Source organism: Lingula anatina, chromosome 2 (assembly GCF_051362555.1).
Source record: "Lingula anatina isolate TDL-2025a chromosome 2, LinAna3.0, whole genome shotgun sequence".
Lineage (NCBI taxonomy): Eukaryota > Metazoa > Brachiopoda > Lingulata > Lingulida > Lingulidae > Lingula > Lingula anatina.
Window position 1 is genome coordinate 4841970 of NC_141768.1, and position 22521 is coordinate 4864490.

The 22521-nt window shown below is 35.4% G+C and overlaps 1 protein-coding gene across 4 annotated transcripts in view; it reads left to right on the forward strand.

Annotated features, from left to right (window-relative positions):
- Nucleotides 1-7456: 7456 nt before the first annotated feature.
- LOC106159834 (ankyrin-repeat and fibronectin type III domain-containing 1) overlaps nt 7457-22521 on the forward strand; it is an 87860-nt gene continuing 72795 nt past the window's right edge. The window contains exons 1-3 of one of the 4 annotated variants that reach the window (XM_087004842.1): nt 7457-7894; nt 12458-12502; nt 12957-13054. Coding sequence is in view for 1 of the 4 variants with exons in the window: in XM_013536247.3 (XP_013391701.2) it covers nt 22065-22084 (20 nt within the window). In the remaining 3 variants the exon portion in view is untranslated. Of the gene's footprint in view, nt 7895-11500; nt 12287-12457; nt 12503-12956; nt 13055-21933; nt 22085-22236; nt 22351-22521 lie in introns of those variants that run through there. The other 3 variants (XM_087004843.1, XM_013536247.3, XM_013536251.3) reach the window with 3 other exon arrangements.

Consider the following 22521-nt stretch of genomic DNA (forward strand, 5'->3'; position numbering starts at 1 on the left):
ACTGGCAATCGTTGATATACGGTTTATTTGAAAATAGGCTCTCTTCAAATTTGGAAGTAGCGCAATGAATCTTGGCAAATCAACGAGTGAGTTCTTCTGAAATGACACGTTCTGAAGTTCATTTAGTTCCAAGAGAGCACCATGCTCTATTGTTTCTAAATTACATTCCGACATGTCGAGCTCTTTCAGGCCAAGAAGGCCACTGAAAGTTCCATTTCTTAATGTTTCGATCCTCCCTGATATTCTAAGAGACGTAGTATGGAGCGGTAGTTCGGGAAGATCACCCTCAGTCATGTTGGTGCAATTCACGCTCAGTCCCCGGTTGTCGTCAGTGCACGTGCATTTACGGGGACAGAGAGCACCAGTGAAAACGACCCTTACATTGGCAATGAAAAAAACACCCAAAAATAACAGAGGTCTACGAGTTCCGAAATTCATGGTAGCTCGCCGCTCTGTTGTGCTTGTCGGAATTGTTCGTCAGTTAAAATGTCAGAAAATGAATAATTTTAGGCAAAAGCCGTAGGCACCACTGCCGGTCTACAAGCAAAAATAGCGCACGCTGTATTAAAACCAGTGTTGAACGCGACAGAGTGAGTAAACCACGCGCTGTAACTAGTAATCAAAATTTTAAATGTTGTTTTGTAACAAAGTCTACGCAACACAGGAAGCTCCCTTTTGTGTCAACCTACGTCATTTTACGTTGGCAGGTGAAAAAAGAATTAGGCCCACTTAGAACTCGTGTTGAAATTGTATATGTTTGCTCTATGTCATATGAACCAGAAAGGGGTGTGGAGGGTAAAGTCATGTTTGGTATTAATTATCTTTAAATGGTGCAGCGTGGTAAAATGGTCCATGAATGAGAGAAAATATGGTTGTGCCTCGTTTTTATCTTTAAAATGGTGGAAAGAAACACACTGTATCCGTAGAAAGAAAAAAATCTGAAATAGCTCACATATTTTTTCGTTTTTTCTGTGTTATCTTAAACCTGGGAGCATATATAAGTTGTGTCACATCTACTCTTTCATTTTGCATGAAATTCTGTTATCTGTGTTCTGTTGGTTAATTAGCAGCCACGAAGTGGCGTTAAATTATTGAAAAATTGTCACCTGTTCCCCTATTTTTTTGACTCATGGACGAAGTAGGCCCACTTAAAAATCCGCTTTGTGCACACTCACAATGCTGAAAAGAATGCGTTTAAGATTTATCTTGTAAATCTGGCGCGTGAACTGGATCTTTACCATGCATTTGAATAGAACCAGCTAGGTAAACCTTTGTATATATAGTCTTCGTTACATACACACGTACACACACAAATAGTTCTTAGAAACCCGCTGTTGACTTAAGCATTGAGGTTGAAAATAGGCGCCCACCTGATAGGGGAAAAGTTGTCTAGAAAAGCTCTTTCCTTAAAAGAATCATAGGGCCAAACAATTTTCACTGTGCACGAAGATAAACAGTTAAAGAATGCCCTCAAAAAATTCAATAAACGAAAGCTGCGCCAACATATAGATAATCACTACTGTATATAAAGGCACACCAGTGAACAATTGAAAGTTTTTCATTTTAAGGCGGGAAAGGGGTATGATGGGCTAGAAATAATGTTTTGGGGTTTCTTATGTGTTTAAAATAACCAAAAACCTATGTAATGTTGAATGAAATAATGTTTTTTGAGTCTAGATCGAAAAATCTACCTAGGTGAGTTTTTCAACCCGCATGTGCCGCAGGCAGACTGACGACTACGCCACGCCTCCGTAAGGTTGTATGATTGTATTGTATTTTTGTGGACTATATTCGTTTCTACTGCCATTTCATAAAATATCCTGTAGTGATTTATTGATTGAATTTTTTCTAAACTTATCAAAATTTTAAAAGTCGCCATTCTTATCTAAAAGATCTTACTCTTCTTATCTTGATTGATTGTTTGATCTATGGCAAGTACCAAGTGGCGTCAAAACAATCTTACCTGTCAAAAACTACTATTAACACAAGTGACGGGCACTTTATCCCTACCAATACAAACAATATCATCTGATCACTTAATACTTAATCACCCTTATAATCTGAAACAAATCCGTCAAGCTCTGCTGGAAGAACGAAAAAAAAAAAAAAAAAAAAAAAAAAAAAAAAAACACACACACTCACACAGACCTGTAACCCTTGTTGGACGCATGCCGCGCTGTCAACAGGAGCTAATTGCAGTACACCGTAGACGCACACGCTAACAATTAATAATAATATTAATAATAAGAAATTTATTTGAAGCACTGCAACAAAAAGATAAATGACTTTGAATAAAAAATCATAAAGTAAAAGATTTACATAAGGATTAAATTAAATAAACACAGGCCTGTAAAAGTTTGTTGCAGAAAACGACAAGAACTGCATCTTGCAAAACGACAGAAATATCAGAAAATGGATAGGTACAAGAATTTAGAAAATAAATTCCAATTGGGCCAGGTATGAGACCACTAGAAGCCGTTACCCTCAGATGTCCTGACAGGCTGCCTCTGTTGAAAAATGCCCCTGCGATTGTTTTGAACATGTTCAAAATTTTGCAGCGACTATGGCGTCCACGGAGACGCTTGACTGTATGTGTGCGATCTCAACGATCACCGTGCGTTCTTTGAGCGTCCAGCGGCAAACTGGCCAGTTTCATGGTCGTACAAGGGACGCACTAGGGCCGCCGTTCAGTATAGAAGGGGATGTTAACTGATGTAAGACTTATGACCTGTTACCGCACTGATGATCGGCTTATAATAACTTTGACCCCCCCCCCTCCTCTCCCACATGGCAATGGTCCTTATCACTGGAGGCGTGGCTTAGTCGAGTAATTTACATCCGGTATTGATTACGCTTGGGAGAAATGTCGACCCACAGCTTAGACCAGGAAGTTTTTTTTCACTTGACTTACGTTCAAAACACCAATTTTACGTCATTCATCGGGTGGCTAAAAAAGATTACAAATGTCAAAATTCAATAGTTTCAACAAATTTAAAGAAATTGTAATAAAATCTGGGATATTTTGGTAAAATGTTTTTTAAAATAAATGCTAAAAATTTCATGACTACCTTTCTTAGTTTTGACACCTCGAAAGAATTGAAATCTTAAGTCGAAAAATGATGCCGCCCTATGTAACTTCTGACAAATACAAATTTCTGGCAGTTTTGACACCTGTCAATGTGCTTTTGATTGATGTAATATCAAATCTGTTTCACTTTAACACCTGAAATTTTCAGGGTTGAGCAATAATAATGTATCGAAAACCTGAACTGCTGAAGTTATTGAACTTTGAAATTTATATAATTGGCTTTTGACTTTCAAAACTCAGTGTTAAAACGTTGTATCGTTTTCATATTTTGTAACACACGTAGTGCTAAAAAAGGAATATAGAGTCTTGTTGGGGTGATACAAGTGGTTTATTCTTCTCTATTGTCTATACCAGTTGTAAAATACTCGTCAACGACAACGACGACGCCGACGGTTTTAACTGAAATAAAAAATTAAATAAATAAATAAAATATCGAACTACTTTATGTAATGCAATAATTACAATGGGAATAATCTAGAATGCTGTAATTGAGAAATCTGCAATAGCACAATATGGCACAATTTAGGCATCCAACATCTTTGAGACAACTAGCACAATTTGTGTAACATGAGACAGCAGAGAAAGCATGCGGTGCATTACTCCTTCAGAATATCTAACTGAACCTTAAACATGTTTTACTTATAAAAATTCTACCACATAAGACAAGGTGTGTCATAAAACCATTAAATGTCACAGCAAAGAACTAGTACAGTGTAGATAAATCAATTAAAATCAAACTGGGTCAAACTGCTTCTCAGTAAGCGTTAAACTCAAAAAACCAGCCAAAAACAACAATTCACTTAACTAAGCGCATCTAAATTTCTCTCTTGCTACAAAAAAAAAAAAAAAAAAAAAAAAAAAAAAAAAAAAAAAAAATTACATTAAAAACAATTTTACTTACATTCCTGGTCAGACAGGGATCACAAAGGTGTACACTTGGTTTAAAAAACTGCTAGTATTGTGAAAACACGTTTTCTCCTCTCTAGATCAGACAAAGGAATGAGATGTGCAGTGAAATTTAAGCCACCCCTAGGAATGTCGTTAAAAAGCAATCAAAGGAAACTATTTGCTAGCTAACACTTTCTATGGGCAATAGGGGTCAGCATATTACTACCTACTTTGATTCAGCTAGCTAAATTTTGCCAGGTGTTACATATTTGTCTCACATTTCCACAGGTGCCAGGTTTTTCTCCATTTTTTAAAAAATAAATAAACATATTTGAAAAGTTCTTTTATTTAAATCTAACAAATTTTGACAATTATTTAATCAGAACGGAAATCATTGTATGACATTCCTTACATAGAGTTATTTTTTACATCTTATAATCACTGTTCCGTAATACTCGGCGAATACTTACACTGACTATTTACTGCTTTGAAGCCATCTGTCAACACGAGGCATTTGCTAATGTGATCGCACCTTTGGTGAATTTAACGACAGATAAAAGAGTGAATCGCCAAATCAATTTCAACACTGTACCGGAATTACCACTGTTTTGTTGTTGTTTGCGATGGTAATATATAATTGATCAACACGAGTCCAGAATCCGGTGAAATATGGCGTTTTATTCTTTCCTATCAAATGATTTCTTTATACATAATTTCTGGAAGGATCTAGAACACGGTGATAATGCAAAACTGTGTTTTTCTCTGATTTAGCCGTTCTTCTATGCTACTTGAATAGCTGTGAGAAATAAGCTGCATCTCTACTGTTGTTACTGCTATTACTGTTAAGTGGCGGATGTGGACTTTATATATCCACACACGTGCTGTTAAGAAGCTCACAATATTTATAGATTCAGCGGTCATACCAGTGTATCAAGTTCGAGGGAAGGTTTGCCTCTTATTTACTGTTTTGTTTTGTTTTGTTTTGTTTTGTTTTGCGTAACGTTCATCTTTGGGATGCTTAGAATGGTACGGCATAGCTATATATAGTTTTTCGGGTGCACATGCTACACAAGGTGTACACATGCTAGCTCTTAACCATAACATTAAAGGTATAAATACAACAGAGCATAGAGAGGTAAACTGCATAAATAAAATCGTTATAATAATAGCATTTTCATTAAAACGCTTATTTATAGCGAATTAATAAATCACGATTCTTTTTTGTGCGCACACAGTCTCGATAGCCCTACAAACAAAGACCTGCCGTCATCAGAATCCGGTACACAGAGCGCGTTGTTCCTGTAATGAAGTCTGACCAGTGAGGACATGTTTTGGATGTAAAATGTACAGTCCGTATCCCACAGGTACAATTCGTTCACGGAAGTCAACATCGTTAAATTGAGATATTGGTTAGACAATGGATTATATGTCAGATCGAGATATTGTAAATGTTTATGAAATGGAAAATCTATCTGCCTCGTATATTCTTTTCTACTGCCATTTCCTGAAATATCCTGTAGTATTTTATTGATTGAATTTTTTCTAAACTAATCAAAATTTTAAAAGTCGCCATTCTTATCTAAAAGATCTTACTCTTCTTCTCTTAAGTGATTGTTTGATCTATGGCCTTTTGCAAGGTCAGTTTTCTAAAACAATCACTAGATTTTTCTGTTTGCCTGGCAAGTAACAAGTGACATCAAAACAATCTTACAAAGTTACCTTCAAAAACTGGTATTAACACAAGTGACGGGCACTTCATCTCTACCGATACAAACAATATCATCTGATCACTTTGCGATAACAGAGAAGAAAGCTTTCAGGCGAGGGGAGAGGTTAGGTTAATCTGTGTTGTATGTTGAAATAACATGCGCTTATTCGCTGTCCCTCTTTTCATTCAATTCCACAAGTATTTTTACTCTATTTCTCCGTGCTGACCTGCCCTGAGTGTCAGAGTCACTGTGAATCGGGCTTCAACCTGGTATTGCTGATATGGGTTATATATGAAATCAAGATCGAGCTGGCAATACCGGAATCTAGAACCAAGGGTATACTGACCATGCCTTTACTTGCTTCCCTTCCATTGTCTTTGCGTGATTACAAGGAATTTACCATTCTCATGTTGCAAACCACCATTCAATATTTCCTTGTTAGGTAATTTCTAAGAGACTTGTTTTCAATATAAAATATTAAAGATATTATAAAAGTTATTCATGCTTGGACCATATCCTTAGTTTGCATGTGTTTTACACGTGTCAGAAACTTGCAAATCTATTGAGAAATTAACCAATCAAATCGAACTATATGTGACTTTGTTCATGAGCTAATAATGATACATTTTATTGAGACAGATGTTATATATATATATATATATATATATATATATATATATATATATATATATATATATATATATATATATATATATAAACTCGGTATTTCCAACCGTGATTTGCTCGAGTGGTGAAGCTATATTGGAGGTATGGACTGGTCGAATGTTGCTAGTGTGTTAGGTGTGGGTGTGTCATGTGAGACCGACGCAATCAATTAACGGCTTGCGGTCAACATAAAATGCTTTTCCTAATAAGCATAAAATGAGGAAACATGACATTTGTTAGCTCTGTTGTATTATAGTTCACACGAACTTGCTCTTTATTTATCTATTTATTAGTATAATGATAGTTCTATAATAATTTAGCTTGATAATACGATGCATATTATGGTTTTTATCAATAAAGTTCTTCCTTGCAGAACGTAAAGCCATGTAAGACTACTTCTTATAATTGTTGGCCCAATCTCCTCATCTCTAGGCCTGTTTCCTTCCCTTAGACACAACGTGTATATATATATATTTGTATTTTTCAACGCTGCGTTAGATGTTCCCTTGGACATTGATATCACAACCAAAGCATTACCATTGCAGTTCATTTCGATGTTGAATTTCTCCTTACTCCTCAATGCTCTTGAAGGAGAGGGTTGATGCGAGATATCTAAACCACAGCCCATTTCTCACTCTACCTCGGGGTGTTTCTCAACGTAAAAGCGATTCCAACTTACTGCGTTTTTATCCCCATCAGTATGCATTAGTGAATGTAATATCGATACCCAGGTGCGTAAACAGCGTTATTGCGTGAGCAGTATGTACATTTAATCCAACATTTTCTAATCTGATCAGATTTCATTCTCAGAATTTAAAATGTGACATAAGCAAAATTTCTAAACAGCATCATTCTTCTTAATAAAATAATTTACTTAGTTTTTTGTACCTATGCCCTGGGGCGTTTGGAGTAAGAAAAACAAACGGACACAATAAGCTGGTAAAAAGACAATTAAATTAAATTGTTTGCTTCGGTTTTCATGAACACGTCTTGATATTGCATAAAATAAGGAGTAAAAGTCATTTGCTATGAATAAATGAAAGCGATTGTTTATCTTCACATTTTGTTAATGCGGGTTTTCCGTTCCCCTCCCCGTAAAAATCGGTGCACGAAGGTATACGGGCACTTGCTCTCATGGCGGCTATTCAAACAGGGTCGTAAGTAAAGCTCGCCTTTGTTGGTTTGTTTGTTTTCCTATCGTTGCAACGTTTGAAAGCAAATTGCCGTAAACGCTACCAGTTCATTTACAGTCTATTTTCTGGTTGACTTAATGATGGGACATTTAAATGTAATATGGTTGAATACCGGTTGAATGCCAGTAACTTATGACAGCAATATCCAGGCCTCACAACAGATTTGGTACCGTGTTCTTTGCTGGGGAAGATATATATTGAGATTCATACGTACTACAAGTAGCCCTTCAAGTTTAGTGCTGCGTCTGGTGGCATTAGCAGCTTATTAACTACAGAAGAAGAGGTTACCGGATAGTGATACCGTAGTGACGACCTACAGCAACGCATGTGCTGAACAGATAAAGCCACAAGTGAGTATGGCATGTAGACACATATCACATTATCTGGGCTTTCCCTTTTCAGGGTCATGATAAAGAAACTGACACCATCAGCAACGTGGGTAAGTCAGTACTTCATCCAGTTAAAGACAATTTAGTGCTGGCGTCCTGGTGACTTCTTATGACTATGACAGCTACTGTAGTAGTAGTAGTAGTACTCTGTACCTAATGTGTATGGTGGAGTAGGCTCTTTACACCAGCAATTTTTCATGTTCTTTTGTTTTTAATTAATGAGTGTTATCCTAAATTATTTACATGATATTGATTTTGCTGTTGGTAGTTACCTGATGAATAAATAAAGCTGTCAGTCTCCTTCAAACTGTCAGTAAATTTTATTGAAAGTTAACACATTAACTCTAACTCCCACATAAAATCAAAATCTATAACATTATTAAAATACTTAAATGGACACCTATGTATGTCCTGGAAGAAAATAACATAAATTGACTTAATGAAAATAAATGTTTGAAAACCTTTGAAAGCTAATTTGGTTACAGTGTCCAAAATACATCAACAACTCTAAAAGAAAATGTGCCAGAAAGCATTGCTCACTGGTAAAATTATATACACTAAGATAGGAGTTCAACCCCCACCACTCATAATTGAAATATTATGAAATATTGTTCTGTGGACCTCAAAAAATATTTTTGACCTCTTTGGAAAGATAAGCAAGTTGGAAGAACAGATTTTTTTCTTGAAAAGAGAAGGGGGTCTTTGCTACATGGCATCATTTAGTCTACCTTTGCAGTTTCTTTGTTATCAAGTTGAGATCCTAACAGTGCACTGATTCTCTTAGTTTGTCTATGAATGGCAGGTAAAGGGGTAACTGTAGAAGTAGCAAGAATCTCATTATGAACATATAATAATTCTGTGTGAAGGATGACAGAGAATAAGAAAGCATAATGCAAGTCATAATTGGGCAGTGGTTTGTAATTAAGACCCAAATTTCAGGAGGAAAACCTTTGTATTTTACAACCATTATTAGTTCTTTATTAAAATACAATTTGATCATGTTGGTGGTTGTCTTTCCATAAGAGTCGGTATCTGTTTTTTATTCTCATCAAATTAAAACATACGAAGAGCTATAGTGCATGTCAACTTCAAAATTTGATTTTTTGTGTTAATTAAATTCTATGTGATAAATAAATGGCCATTAACATAATCCTGATGATAATTGAGCTAAAAGAGATATCAAAAGTGCCCACATGATTATTGTAATAAATATGTACCAGTATATAAAACATACCTATATCTAAATTATTGATTTTTTTTCTGTATTCTAAGCTGCATATTTGCTTAATAATTTAGCTGATTATCTTTGGTCACCCTATTATAGTGAGTGCATTTGAAGTGCTTCTGCATATAATATAGACCCGTACCAACATTTCTCAGGCACACATGGTAAATGATAGACAAGCATTCCAAACTGTATAGGCAGAAGCTAATATAAATTTTGTGATACCTGTATGTTCAGCCTAGCAATTTTGCCTAGCAGTAAGTTTTTCCCGTATAGAACAAACTACATTTATCAGTAAGTAAGTCGATGAGCAAACCTTCAATTTGTCGGTTGATGCTTTTGTTGGCTTATCATCTCTGATTAGCTTGTGAAAGTAGACGTCGCGTGTTCAGCCCTGCAGTCACCGTTATTGTTTGTCCAGATCACATGCTTCCCTTTGAGGCATGGTATGGCAGGAGATCTTGGTATGTAATCCATTCATGATATTTCACTAATCTACATGCTTGCATTTCATATCAAAAATCCTATAGAATGCCTCAACAACTCAGTACTGGTATAAGGGATTAGGGATGGGTTGCTGAAACAGGGAGTAATACAATGGAGTGCTAAGGGGTGCTTTTTTTATAGTGAAATGAACATCTAGGCTGTGTGATTTAAAAAAATGTCATTCTACAGTTTTTTAAAATAAATGAGAATCCTATTGTCGATAGAAAGGCATGAATATAGTTAATCAGCAGTTAAAAATTCACATCCTTGAATAAGAAGTGGTTGTTTTTTTGCCTATAGCATTTTACTCTTTTGGTTGGATATGAAAGCAGGAGAGCATGACAATAAGATGTAGACGCTGCTGTTCATTTAAAAGAAACTGATCCTTACCATATCCCGAATGAAAGGAAATGGTGATATGAGATCATGCTATTTTCTGTGATTTTGCTCATGGCAATGTGTTAGATTGCTTTAAGTGCTCCTAGCTTTAACATCAACATTAATCAATAACTTTAACTCATGACATTTGTAATTTTCATTATGTAACATAAACAAGCTTTGAAAGAAAAAATTTGAAGGAATTTATAAAAAGTTCTGGTTTGAATGATAATTAAAAATCAAAAATTATTGTAATGAGGGTTTATAGATAGGCTTTTTATAGTAAGGAACATGACCAGCAGCTTATCCAGTCTTTCAACCCCAGAAAACACATGTAGGCAACCCTTTCACTCTTGCACTCACATATCTATGTACTGGTAAATGTGCAAAGAACTATTGATTCAACATTTTCAGAGTTCTCAAATAACCCTTTATTTATTTATTTATTTATTTATTATTTATTCCAGTTTTTTATAATCACGTAGAGTTATATAACTATACTTTATCTATCCACATTTGAAAAACCACCCAAGTAAAAATTTCATATTGCCTGGAAATTTTTTCAAAACTGCTTATCTTTCCTTATTCAGATCTTAAAAAGACCCCTCAAATAAAAGCACTTACTGTTGCTATTTCCTTCTGAAATGTACAAGAAACATGGTGGTCTTAGTGCTGGCCACACATTTAGAACTAGATCATTTAATGGCAAATGGTATAAAACATTAAATCCAAATGCAGGGACAGGTTATAACCAGTGATTTGTAAGTTGGAGAAAGTTGCTTTTTTCTTGGAAAATTCAATTTGACAGGAAATTCCTGGACGGGATACTTCTAAGATGAAAATAATGACTTTGTGATGTTGACATTTTATTAGAATGGATCGGAAATTATTTGTGTGTAGTCTTTGATATTAAGTGTTTTGAGAAGATATGTGTGTGGTTTGACTTAAGAGCAAATAAAGAGTTTATTTTTGTTGTATATTTAGTATGGTATATCAAATATTAAGAATATGCATCCTTGAAAATAATTCTCATGTTTACACTGGAGCAAATTCTATATTGCATTTTCTTGTCCTCTCCCTAATATTCATTGAGCATTTTGGTACATGTGACCTAAATTTTAAATATTGGAAGAGCAGAGTTTACATATTTTTGCCAAAAGCAAACTTTGGCTGATTGAAATGTCAAATAAGTAGACCAGTCAAGGATTAGGTGACCTAACAGGTAGCGTTTAAAGCTGCATGCTAAATGGCATGATGTGGTATTGTAGCACGTATTGCATGCTTTTTTCAACTTTATTTCTACAGCATCTTTATATAATTTAAACACTGACATGTTTTTTATTAAATGAAGTTTATAGATCTTTAAAAAAAAAAAAAAACTTTTATCCTGAATGGAGTGAAAGGGAACTTCTGAAATACAGTATCAAGCATGCCACTGCATGCCCCTCTCCACCCCCACCTTATTTATTAATCTTACAGAAATTATACTGGATATGTATAATAAATCTGTACTAACAGTCTGCTGTCTAATGCAGTCAATAAATATAGCCAGATTATTTACATGTCCAAGTAAGTCATGCCATAGTTATTGAAGCTTGGCCTAGACAGAAATGCATTGGAAATCACCATGACCTTGGGGAGGGCCCAAACTAATTACATTAGGATTTTTAGTGAAGTTGACTTTCTCTAATTAAATTGTCCAAGCCTTTGATGGGGACATTAATTTCACTCTCTCCTCACTTTTAAGTCACCCAGATTCAGCTGGTGGTTACTTCACACATTTGACCCTGTGCAATGAAATGAATAATGCATTTTTATTGATCAGAACACCATTCTTTGATGGTGGATCAATGCTTTTTACAATTATAGGGAATAACTATCCCATTTGATTGGATGCTAATGACTGTTAGGCACACCTCATGGTGAAATCCATGATGAGATGTTGTAAATATTCCTGGGCCCAGTTCCAGCCCAGTGACACTGAGAACTGCCATTTAATTAAAAATACCAACATGGAGAAATAGAGGGACTGCCTGAGCTGCTTGTGTTGGAAGTATTATGGAAACAACAGCTGTTAGTTTATTTAGAGGTGGCACTTTACTGAAGACTAGCCGCTGATTGAGGTGGACACACGCTTGACCTGAAGGGGATTATTGTTATAGAGAAAGGAACGAGAGAACTCAAGATTATCAGGGATGGAGAGTAAAAGAAATTCAACCAAGGTTTCTACGTGAAAGATGGGTTGACTTTTAAGGCTATGGTTTGTAAGTTTAAGATTTATGTAGAGCTTGCTTGTATTACCTGTTTATTAATGTTTTTCTTCAGGGCAAGGCTGTGCACATGTCCGCTTTTAGATCTATTAGATAAAGATGATTTATTTTTCAAGTTGTGATCAACTTATTGTCACTGTAACAAATTTATGTTGTTTTTTTCAGTTTATCTGACAACAAACAGTGAAGATAGAAGTGGATTGCATACTGGTAACTGTAACACTGGAGTACTTTTTTAAAAACTTAATTAATTTGCCCTAATTACAACTTAGTAGTTTGGGTTTAAACTTTTGCACTTCTAATAAGTACTCTCAGTGAAAGGATTTGGCATTCCTATGGAGTCTAGACGTAACTTTTAATTCATTTTTGGTATTTTGAATTAAGGTCCATAGGTTACTGTTAATGTGAAGATCTGAGAATTGCTGATGTGTAACTTCTGCTATATAAAGATGGGAGGTGTACCTTGCACTCTTTAATTAGATTTATTAGCTGTGAGAAATTTCCAGTAAATGGATTTAACAAAGGAAAAATGAGAGCTACTTGGAGAGAAAGGAGCTTTATGTGGAGACCACATTTTTATGAATGATTCCAAGATTCCTTGCGGTTGTATTTAAGCTTTCCATTTTTGTGCTTGGCTTGTTTTAATTTTCTGCACATATTCCAGTTTCAGGTCCACCCCTAGGGAGAGGTCCTGGTTCATTCAGGAAGTGTCAATGTGAAAAAGAAGTTGACTGCATGATGTTTCTACAGCTTGGGAACAAGGTAAGTGATATGATAAAGATGTGGAGTGTTAAGTACTCCTTGTCAGATTTGATAACACTACTTCTTTATTGATGTGGGTGACAGTGGGGAAACAAGTTGCCAGTCTGTGACATTTAACTGTTCAGCCTGCAGCTCCTTTTTTTTCCAAATTGACTTGGGAGTTTTTTCTGTGTTGTGAAAATACAGATGGAAAAAAAGAGAAAAGAACTAGATGTTTATATTTAACTGTTGATTGCAGCTGTATAATGTGACATTTTGCAATGTTGCCAACACCAGGCACAAATTAAACTCAATATTAGTAAATTACAGTAATTAATGACAAAAGAATAGTAGACACTAAGATCTACAATATAGAATTATAAACATTAGATTGAACATTACTTAAAAAAAACATAGCAAGAGTTTGAAATACAAATTCAGTAACATTTTGATTCTTTACTCTCCCCTGCAGCGTCAGTAATCACATTGACAGTATAAAAAACTTACTGTTAATGGAAAACAAGTTCATAGTTCTAGGTTTTCAGTTCTTTGAGGTTTACAATTTAAAAAAGTTGGTAGGATATAATGGGGTATAGTTTTCAGGTGGAGAGAAAGAGGTTTAGGCCATGTCCCCTGTTCCTTATGTCACAAAGTAGATGTACTTATAGCAAGGTATTGAAGTACATGGCTTATAAACTGGACAACAATAGTAGTATTTTTCCAGCAACAATATTGATCAGGTCCTCTACCTTGCAGTCTCGACATAATGTTCTTTTGTGACATGTAGAGGAAATGTAGTTAATTAGTGTCAAAATAATTGGTCTTTTCTTTCTGAAGAACTATACCTCTTTACCTGTTAACTTGCCTTCTTATCCCAAATTCCATTGTTCCTCAACAGTGTAACTCCACATTATGACTTGAAGGGTTTTGTTTTCAGGCAGACTTGAAATTTTATGTCTTATGGTAGCTTAAGTGATAATGGGACAGACAAATTAAAAATACATTATTCAGAAAAGTAATTAAAAATCAGAGCTTGCTTTTCATCTGAATGAGTAAAGCTCCCAGGCATTATTTATTATTGTGCAATCTGATTCCCTAATGAGAGTTTTTATGTACATTAGTGGTTTGTTTTCTTGTATTTTACTTAATGAGACCAACCAGTCAGGACACGCTGAAAATATACAAATTGAATAATATTTTATATTAACCAGGTAAGTTTGGTTCAAATGGTAGGTGCAGTTCACAACAACAAGATAGAAAAAGTCATTTTATTGAGGTCATATTTTTAAGCACTTTGTAGGTATATAGTTGTTTTTTGCCTATCTTTATTGACGTTACGAACATTGAGTCACAGCGACAGTTCTTCCAGCTATAAGTACATAGTAATTAATTAAAAGAGATATGAATGTTACATTATAAAATTTATAAACACATTTTTTTTTTTTTTGCTTATACAATTTAATGAAAAAAGAAGTCATTTGTGTAAAATAAGGGTAATTTTTGTGATTGATTTGTTTTATTTAATTCTAAGATGCCATAAATAGAACACATTTTGAAAAACATTGAAATTTGAGATAAGAGCACTTTCTGATGTAAATAGACAGTAGTAAATTTCTTATGGACCTGTCATAAAGCAAATATTGATCTGGAAAATGCGTGTGCATGCTTTGTTTTTAATAAGTGGAATCCATTTGAATCCATTTGAAGGGAGTAATTTGCCCAAATAAATGTTGATTTGTCCTATCCTTTTAATCTTCATATTGTGATGCTAATAAGGAATCAATGCAAGTGAAATACTCTAGACAAAATGATGACAAAATCCAAGCAGAATCAGAGAACAAATTTTTGGCTTTGGAAAAAAGGTGCATGAAGTTTGAAATACAGAAGATCTGAGGATATGCGTTGAAGCAGAGGCTCAGGATTTTAGGATGAAATGGCAAATGGAGGCAGAAATGCAATGTCAACAGATGCAGATGTGGATGATGAGGATGCAGATGGTGAGAGATTCCTAGTCATGCTGGCACACCTCTCTCAACCACAATAATTAATAAACACTGCCAGTACTGCAGGGTAACCATTGATACCAGCAGGTCCCCAGTCTGAAGGCCCCAGATCTTCTACCCCTGGTAGTGTAGTCTGCAATCAGGAAGGAGCTAGTCCCTAGTGAACTCATTTGAATTACTTTACTCTTGGACTGCTTTGGTATTAAGTGTGCCAACAGCTTAGTTCTAGAGTAGACCAAGACCCCATTCCCAGAGATTAGATCGATCTACTTTAGATCGACCTAACTCCCTTGGGGTTCACGCTAAATAGCTGTCAGCTGAGCGGGCACGAAACTTAATTACCCCCTTACAGCTTGTAGTAGGTGGGATGGACATTTAAGCCGGATTATCTGACAGTAATCTAGTGAGACTCCCCTCGGGGATAGATCGATCTAAAAGCTGTCGGAATATGCCCCTAGACTAGCATTTCTTGAATCAAAATTATGAATTGTTCAAGGTTTGAATAAAATTTATATGGGCAGAAAATGATCAAAAATTTTAGCCTTAATGAATTATCTTTATTATACTCTTAATGTATATCAGTAATAGTGGTAAAAAATTAGATAAATTAACTTTTTTCAAAGATATGTGTCACCCATACTCGAAAGAAATCAATGTGGTGGTATTATTCTTGACTCACTTCCCCTTGTATTGGCAGCAGTTTATTTGAACCTAATGGTTAGTAAACATTTGCATTGGGTTAAATGAATATTTCTCACTTTGTCTTGCTTCTTATTATGGCACACCTGAGACTGTTATTTTGTGCTTCCTGTGTTTGTTTCTTTAAATGGTATTGTAGGTTTATGACCCCATTCAGTGGTATGTGCCCTCACCTTTGTCAGCCGCCATTCCCCTCCCTCCCCCCCACCCCCCATCTCGGCCTCTGCCCACACAGTCCGAATCCAGAATAATTTTAGTATAAATGGCTAAATCTCTGTCAAAAGTTCACCAGTGAAATGATTTATAAAGCCTGTTTCAGTCTATTTTAGGAAAGATGATATGTGGAAAGTAATAATTATGTGGGAACAGCCTTTACATGTATATGGTATCCACACTGTCTGTTCCACCTAAGTTTAGTGTACAAACACTCAGTATTGTAACCGTCTCCTATTTACCTACCAAATCCATGTGTTGTGCTAGCTGTATTGATAGCTTTGTTTGGTGGTGGTATTTTGATAGTGTGGTGTATTCAGCCCATCAATATTTTATCAATTTCCCTGTGTGGCATGTCATATGAAAATATGTTGGGTCAATTTGTCACACTTTAGGCTTGAGGTGGTTTACTTTTCTGGTCCTAATGACATTGGGTCAGCCCACAGTCAGACTAGCAGCTACTCCTTATACTGAGACAAGTTATTATCTTAATACATTTTTTTCCTGAAAAAAAAATGGCGAATTTTGGCAAAGAAATTCAGGGATAATGATTGGTTTGTTTTGACTACTAATCACAACAGTCAACATTTAGCTGGATATCTGTCTGTAAAGGAGGCCTGGGAGATTGTTTCTTTTAATACATTTATCTGCATTGTTTTGTGCTCCATGCCATGATTGTTTTGCTTCATTTGATACCTCGTAGCTCTGTAATGTCCAAGTATCTGCTACATGATATAATAGAAGGATTAAGTTAGATAGTTAATGTTTTGATAAGTATCTTGTTTGGCAGACCTTAACTACTTTGTAGACTGAATATATACACACAAGTATATATATATAGAGACAGATCAAGTCTTTCCCAAGGAAATTATCTTGACTTAGATGTCATTAGTTGGAGAAAGGTGCTGTTTGTGTTGAGAATTGCATGAATGTATACCTCTAGTTTTCCCTTTGCTGTCATTGAAAAAGTACGGTATATTCAGTGCATGGATTTGTTGAAAATCAAAGAAAAAGGATAAGTAGGCCCTTAAATATGCCATTATACTAAGAAAAGCCTGGGAGATTGAAAAAAAAAGTTGGAGATGGCCTTCTTGAAGTTCTGTGATGATTATAGATTGATAATTCTTTAAAATGTTGAATAACTAGCTGTCAAGGCAAGAAGGAAATAGTTAGTCTAGTCTCCTGAGTAGTGTCCAGCTGGTTAGTCTCTGTATCCAGGTCAGTATTACCATAATACAGTAATAGAATATAATATCTACGTAATTACGAAGGTGACATTTGCATCATTATTGTAAAAATTAGAGTCAGTTTTTATCAGCATATTTTGTAGAAATGGACGAGCTTATGTGTGGAGGTGATTGTGTTGAGATGTGTTGCTAGGACAACAACTGCATCTGCGGGAGGATTTCAACTGCAATTTAACACATGTAATGCGGCTAGTATTTGAGGTATATTTACCATGTGGCTGCCTGTTTAACTTGTATTGCCTTGATGTTTCTTTGCATGTTTTGTTAAAAAAATATTTTGGTCTGTTTTATTCATTAATCAAATTTATAAATATAATGTTTGTGGGTTCTTATGTTGAAAACCAGTTCCCTACTCCTTTAAATGTTTCTTTTGGGTTTTTCCAAGTTTTCATGTAAGTTTTTTTCCTTTTTGCAAAAATAAGATTAAATCAGATTGGCTGTTGTGCAGAGCTAGGTGCACTTGTTCTGGCTGCAGTGTTATATTTTATGAAGTATAAAAAGAATGTGTATCACAAATAGCTGTAGGGAAAGTATAAGAACAGAAGTTTACTCACTCATTTCCAGTCCCAAACCACATAAAAAGCACTTCCTTGGGACATTAAGTATTTATATTGGTGAAAGAGTGAAGGTGATAAAAGTGGTAATAAAGAATCAAGATTTTTTTCATCTCCTATCGTACAGTAAGTATATGACAGCAAGTGCATGGCCAGGCATTCAGGTCTGAGAACCAGCATCCCTTCTACACTGATGAGACTTTTCCGACTTTTGTCGGAATTCCAACTTTTTATTTGGGCCATTCTTGTGAATCGTGTACCCTGGACCCCCGGTCAATTTTCCTACTTTTTCAGTGAGGACTGGTCTCATCCCTGCTTCTAGTAAGGCATTGTGGGTGTTGTTTCTTGGAATTGTTGCTATTTTCTGTCTGTATTTATTATACCAATTTTCAGACTTGTTGGTTCATTGGATTTTTTTCATGCAATTAATAGAAATTTTAATTGGCATAGAACTTGTACTTTTTTCCAGCCTTAGGGCAGTTCTTTTGAACCCCCTGAACTCCCCCCCCCCCCTTACAGGCCTGACATGCTTTTGCCTTACTAACTATACTAAATGCCTTTAATTCTACATCACATACACAATGTTTATATAGTTGGAGGTTCTGTTGAGCTTTCAATTCATGCATGCTGTCTACAAGTTGTAGGACTCATTGTGTTACAGTAGTTACTTAATTATATGAAATGTTCGTTAGTGTTACAAGATACATGCATTTTTTGTTTGTTACTGTAGTGCATTAAAGTGTAATAAGACCCTAAATATATCCTTGAATGTACTCGTCAAGGGTGAAGTTGGGAACTTTTTCCTGGACATGCTCTTGAAATATTTCTTTCAAAAAACCCATTGAAACAAAATTGTCAGTCTGTGAATTATGGTTGTTCTACATGAGATGGTTCAGGCACTGCCTTTAATGAGGGCTCATTACCAAAATGTTAAATAAGAGAAAAGAAAAAAATCACTAAATAAGTTTTATAGGTTTGGTTGAAATGTATTTTTTTGCATGACTAAATTTCCACTGATGATCAGACAGTTGAAAGATGGCATACATTTGCCACAGTTTTTCTTTGTGTTTCTTACTTGTTGTAGAAGTTAGGCGAACCGATTTCCTTTTTATACCTGGGTATTCCTGTTGACAGGGGGAAGATAAATGGTGCAGCTGTAACATTATGTGTGGAGACATCAGCCTGACAAATGGCTTTAAAAGCATGCAGTTTCAGTTTGTAAGGTATCAGACTATAGATGTAAAAAAAGGGCTACTGTACTTTTTTTCCTGTCGAATTCATTTACAGAATTACAGTAACCACTCCCCATTGGGGAAAGCAAAATTCAAGAGTTTTGACTGGGTGGGCTAAATAAGGAATGAAATGTGTTAACCATAATTATTTGAAAGTTACCCTCTGAAAGGATTTTTTCTGTAATAATGCCAGCAAACTCAATATTATTTAAAAATCATTGTGTCCTTTTTTAAATACATGTATTTAAGTGCACTGAAGTATTATCCAGAGATGCGATTTTTCTGTCCAATGGCAGATTTCTGACTTTTTGAAAGCCAAAAATATCATCGGTCTAGGCACCCCCCTGGACCCCATGCCATATTTTTCACTAAATGGCAGTCTCTTCCCTGCTTATCTGCCTTTCCTTGTCTGTGAGAACTCTCTCACAATAATCAATATAAGAGAAACAGGTGGTTGCATTGCATGCAGGCATATTATCTTTTAAAAAGAGCCGTGCTTTCTAAAATATTGCAATGTAATGGGAATACTTCTCAAAAAAAAAAAAAAAAAAAAAAAAGAAGACCATTAGGCATTATTTTGCATTCAGGAATACCTCAAGGGTTGTGAAGAACATCAACATGGTGGGAATGTTGGTGGCATTGACCCCATGGGTATAGTGTTTGAAAAGGAAAAAATATGGTTGATGAACTAAGGTGTCCCTTTGAAGTGGTTCCGCATTTTTTTTTTTCAAACAGACTGGAGTAATGTCATTGCTATGTAATTCTATTTGGTTGTGACGCCAGGACCACTTCTGAAGAGAAGTCAAGGTAATGATGACATTTTTTCCAGTCATCCAGCAGAGCAGAATGTTAACACCTGCTGAGAGGTGAGGAGTGTGTGCTTTATCAGGTGTTTGGTTGCTAACATTACAAGAGTTGGCATATCTTCATCTTTCTGGTGTTCCTCTGTGTTTTTTTTTTTGACAGTGTAATAGTGAATTAATAGCTGAAACTACCTATAATATCATTAAATCTTTTTCAGGCTGTTTTAAGTTTTTTATTTATTTATTTTATTTTTTTTTATTAGTTATTCATGTCAAGTTAAATTTAAACACATTTAAATGATGCCAGATTTATTTCTTAATTATTAATTTAGTCAGATCTGTTTAAGTTGAGTCAATATGTCTCCTTTTCATTTATTTTGCCCCAAAATATTTGTTTCCAGCCATTATAAGTAAGATGTTTTTCAAAAAATCCATTTTTTTTACAATGTCACTGTGGAAATTTTTTCAAAGGATTACACAGTGAAGTAAGAAAACACTTGATTTGACTACTGCCATGTAGGGGGGCTTACTTTTGTGTGGTAAATTGCATTCCATTTTTTCTCTTTTCTTTTTTCACCCTCTATTTCTATTTCCTTTTAAGGAAAAGGAGGTGAAGGTGGTTATTCTCCTTGCCCTTTTCTCTCTGCACTGAAAAGAGGGGTCAACTTGCCAGATCTAATCCCATTTCACAACCTAGTTTTTTTCCAAATTTGATGGATTGATAGGATGTCTATTTTTTCCATACTTGAGATATCAAGGATTAATTTACAGGTAGCTCTCCTCAAATTCCATATAATTACAGCTGAACATCTTACGCATATTTCAGGTCCTACTCTGAGATTCTAGTGGTCTTAACCTGAGGTACCAATACTTAAAACTGCAGCTTTTCAAGAATGTTTTTTTTTTCTGGCATACCTGTATTATACAGACATTCTAATGGGAGAGGTGATAATCTTACCTGAGGACCGACTTTATTTACATACTTTCTCGTACTTCCTCAAGACATTTAGGCCCAGGAAACCAGTGTAAAACCTGCCCCTTACTACATATAATTTTTATCTCCTGTTGTTTTTGCTTAGGTGTACTGTTGCCCTTTCCTTAATGCTTTAAGGGTATCAGTTCATCAGCCCTAGAGTTTTATTACATGGTGTCATCTGCTTACATTAAGGAATCTTTTAGTCTACCTGCTGGAGAAGTCAATGAGAAGATGTCACGCTAGGGCATGTGTGCTGCTTGTTGAAGGCAGTGGGGCTGTTAAAGGGGGAGCTGCATGCTATCATTTTGAAAATTTGAGCAGAGTATTATTTAGGCAGTATTTCAAATACATATTAGTCAAACATTTATAATAGGTAAATTCCTGTCATAAAGATATTATTTACAATTTTTGCACATAATTTAAAAATTAGGAACATTTTGGGGGTTTTGGGGAGCATGTCACATTCTGACTTTTCCGTGGTATCTGGACTAGTCTATTGGATCCCTTTAGAAGTGACTTGGTGAATATTTAGATCTGTCGCTATATATCTATATGAGTATGACTGTGTATTCTACAAAGAGTTAAAGTGTAATGGAAAATGCATTTCTAAGAGTTGGAAAATCTTTCTGTACTTTGGCATCTTGTTGAACTACATGTTCGGATAGAGGTTGTATTTGATGTGGGTTAACATACATGGCAGTACACATGTACAACTGATTTAAGTTTATTTATTTGACAGCTAAATTTGGTAGCACAGCAAAGATTTATTATTTTGAGTGGAACGGACCTATTTATCACTAAGAGGAAAAAAGAGGAGTTTGGAGCATGTCGAAATGGTCTTGCTTTTTTTGTCTAGACAATAGATGGATATTTATGGGACAATTTACTACTGAACCATACATATATAACCAAGAGCAGCAATAGTGTACATGTAGCACTGCTTGTCCGGTTATGTAGAACGTTGATTCTAGTAGTTCAGCATAAGTATGTACAAAATGCCATCAGAGGTGTTAAGTATCCAGGCCACTCCATTAACTCTGCTGACTGCATGGCTGATATTCTGATTACCAAAGCACCAAGCATTAATTAGAACTTTCTCTCTCTTATTGCGATCAGCGTAATAACAACTGGACATTCGTGTGTCGTAAGTGACAAAATTGCCTTTAACTGGATTATAGACTGATGTCACCAGTTCTATAAAAGGAAAATATATTGACTCGAAGTGGACGAGTTTAGGATATTACCGTGCTTATGTCATTCTCCGTGGATGTAATATATGGTTAGACTGTCACAAGACATTCAGGATGGATGTGTCTCTGTACAGGTAAGACAGGATGAGAGGGGCTGGTATCTTATGACCTCTTTCTCATAATTATCACATACACAGTAGTCCCAGGTATAGTAAGAGAAACCAACCTTGGGTAATTACCCTGATTAAATATTCCCCCCCTGTCACTGATTATTAATTACAGCTTGAAGTAGGGACCTGGCTTGCAAGGAGTCTTAATTTGTTACAGCTACTGTAATGTGCATCTGAACCAGCCGGGGGTGCTAAATTGTTTTTAAGATTCTGGACATATATCTTGACAAGTAAGTTGACATTGTTTTTGGAGACTTGTGGATTTGTTTAAACCAATTCTTGTTCAGTCTCCGTAGGTGTTCTTCTCACTGTACAGTGTACTACTACTCATTTTGGTCGACTTAATTTGTCATGTGCCCCTGAAACTATGCTAATGGGATTTCCCATCAGACAATCAGGCT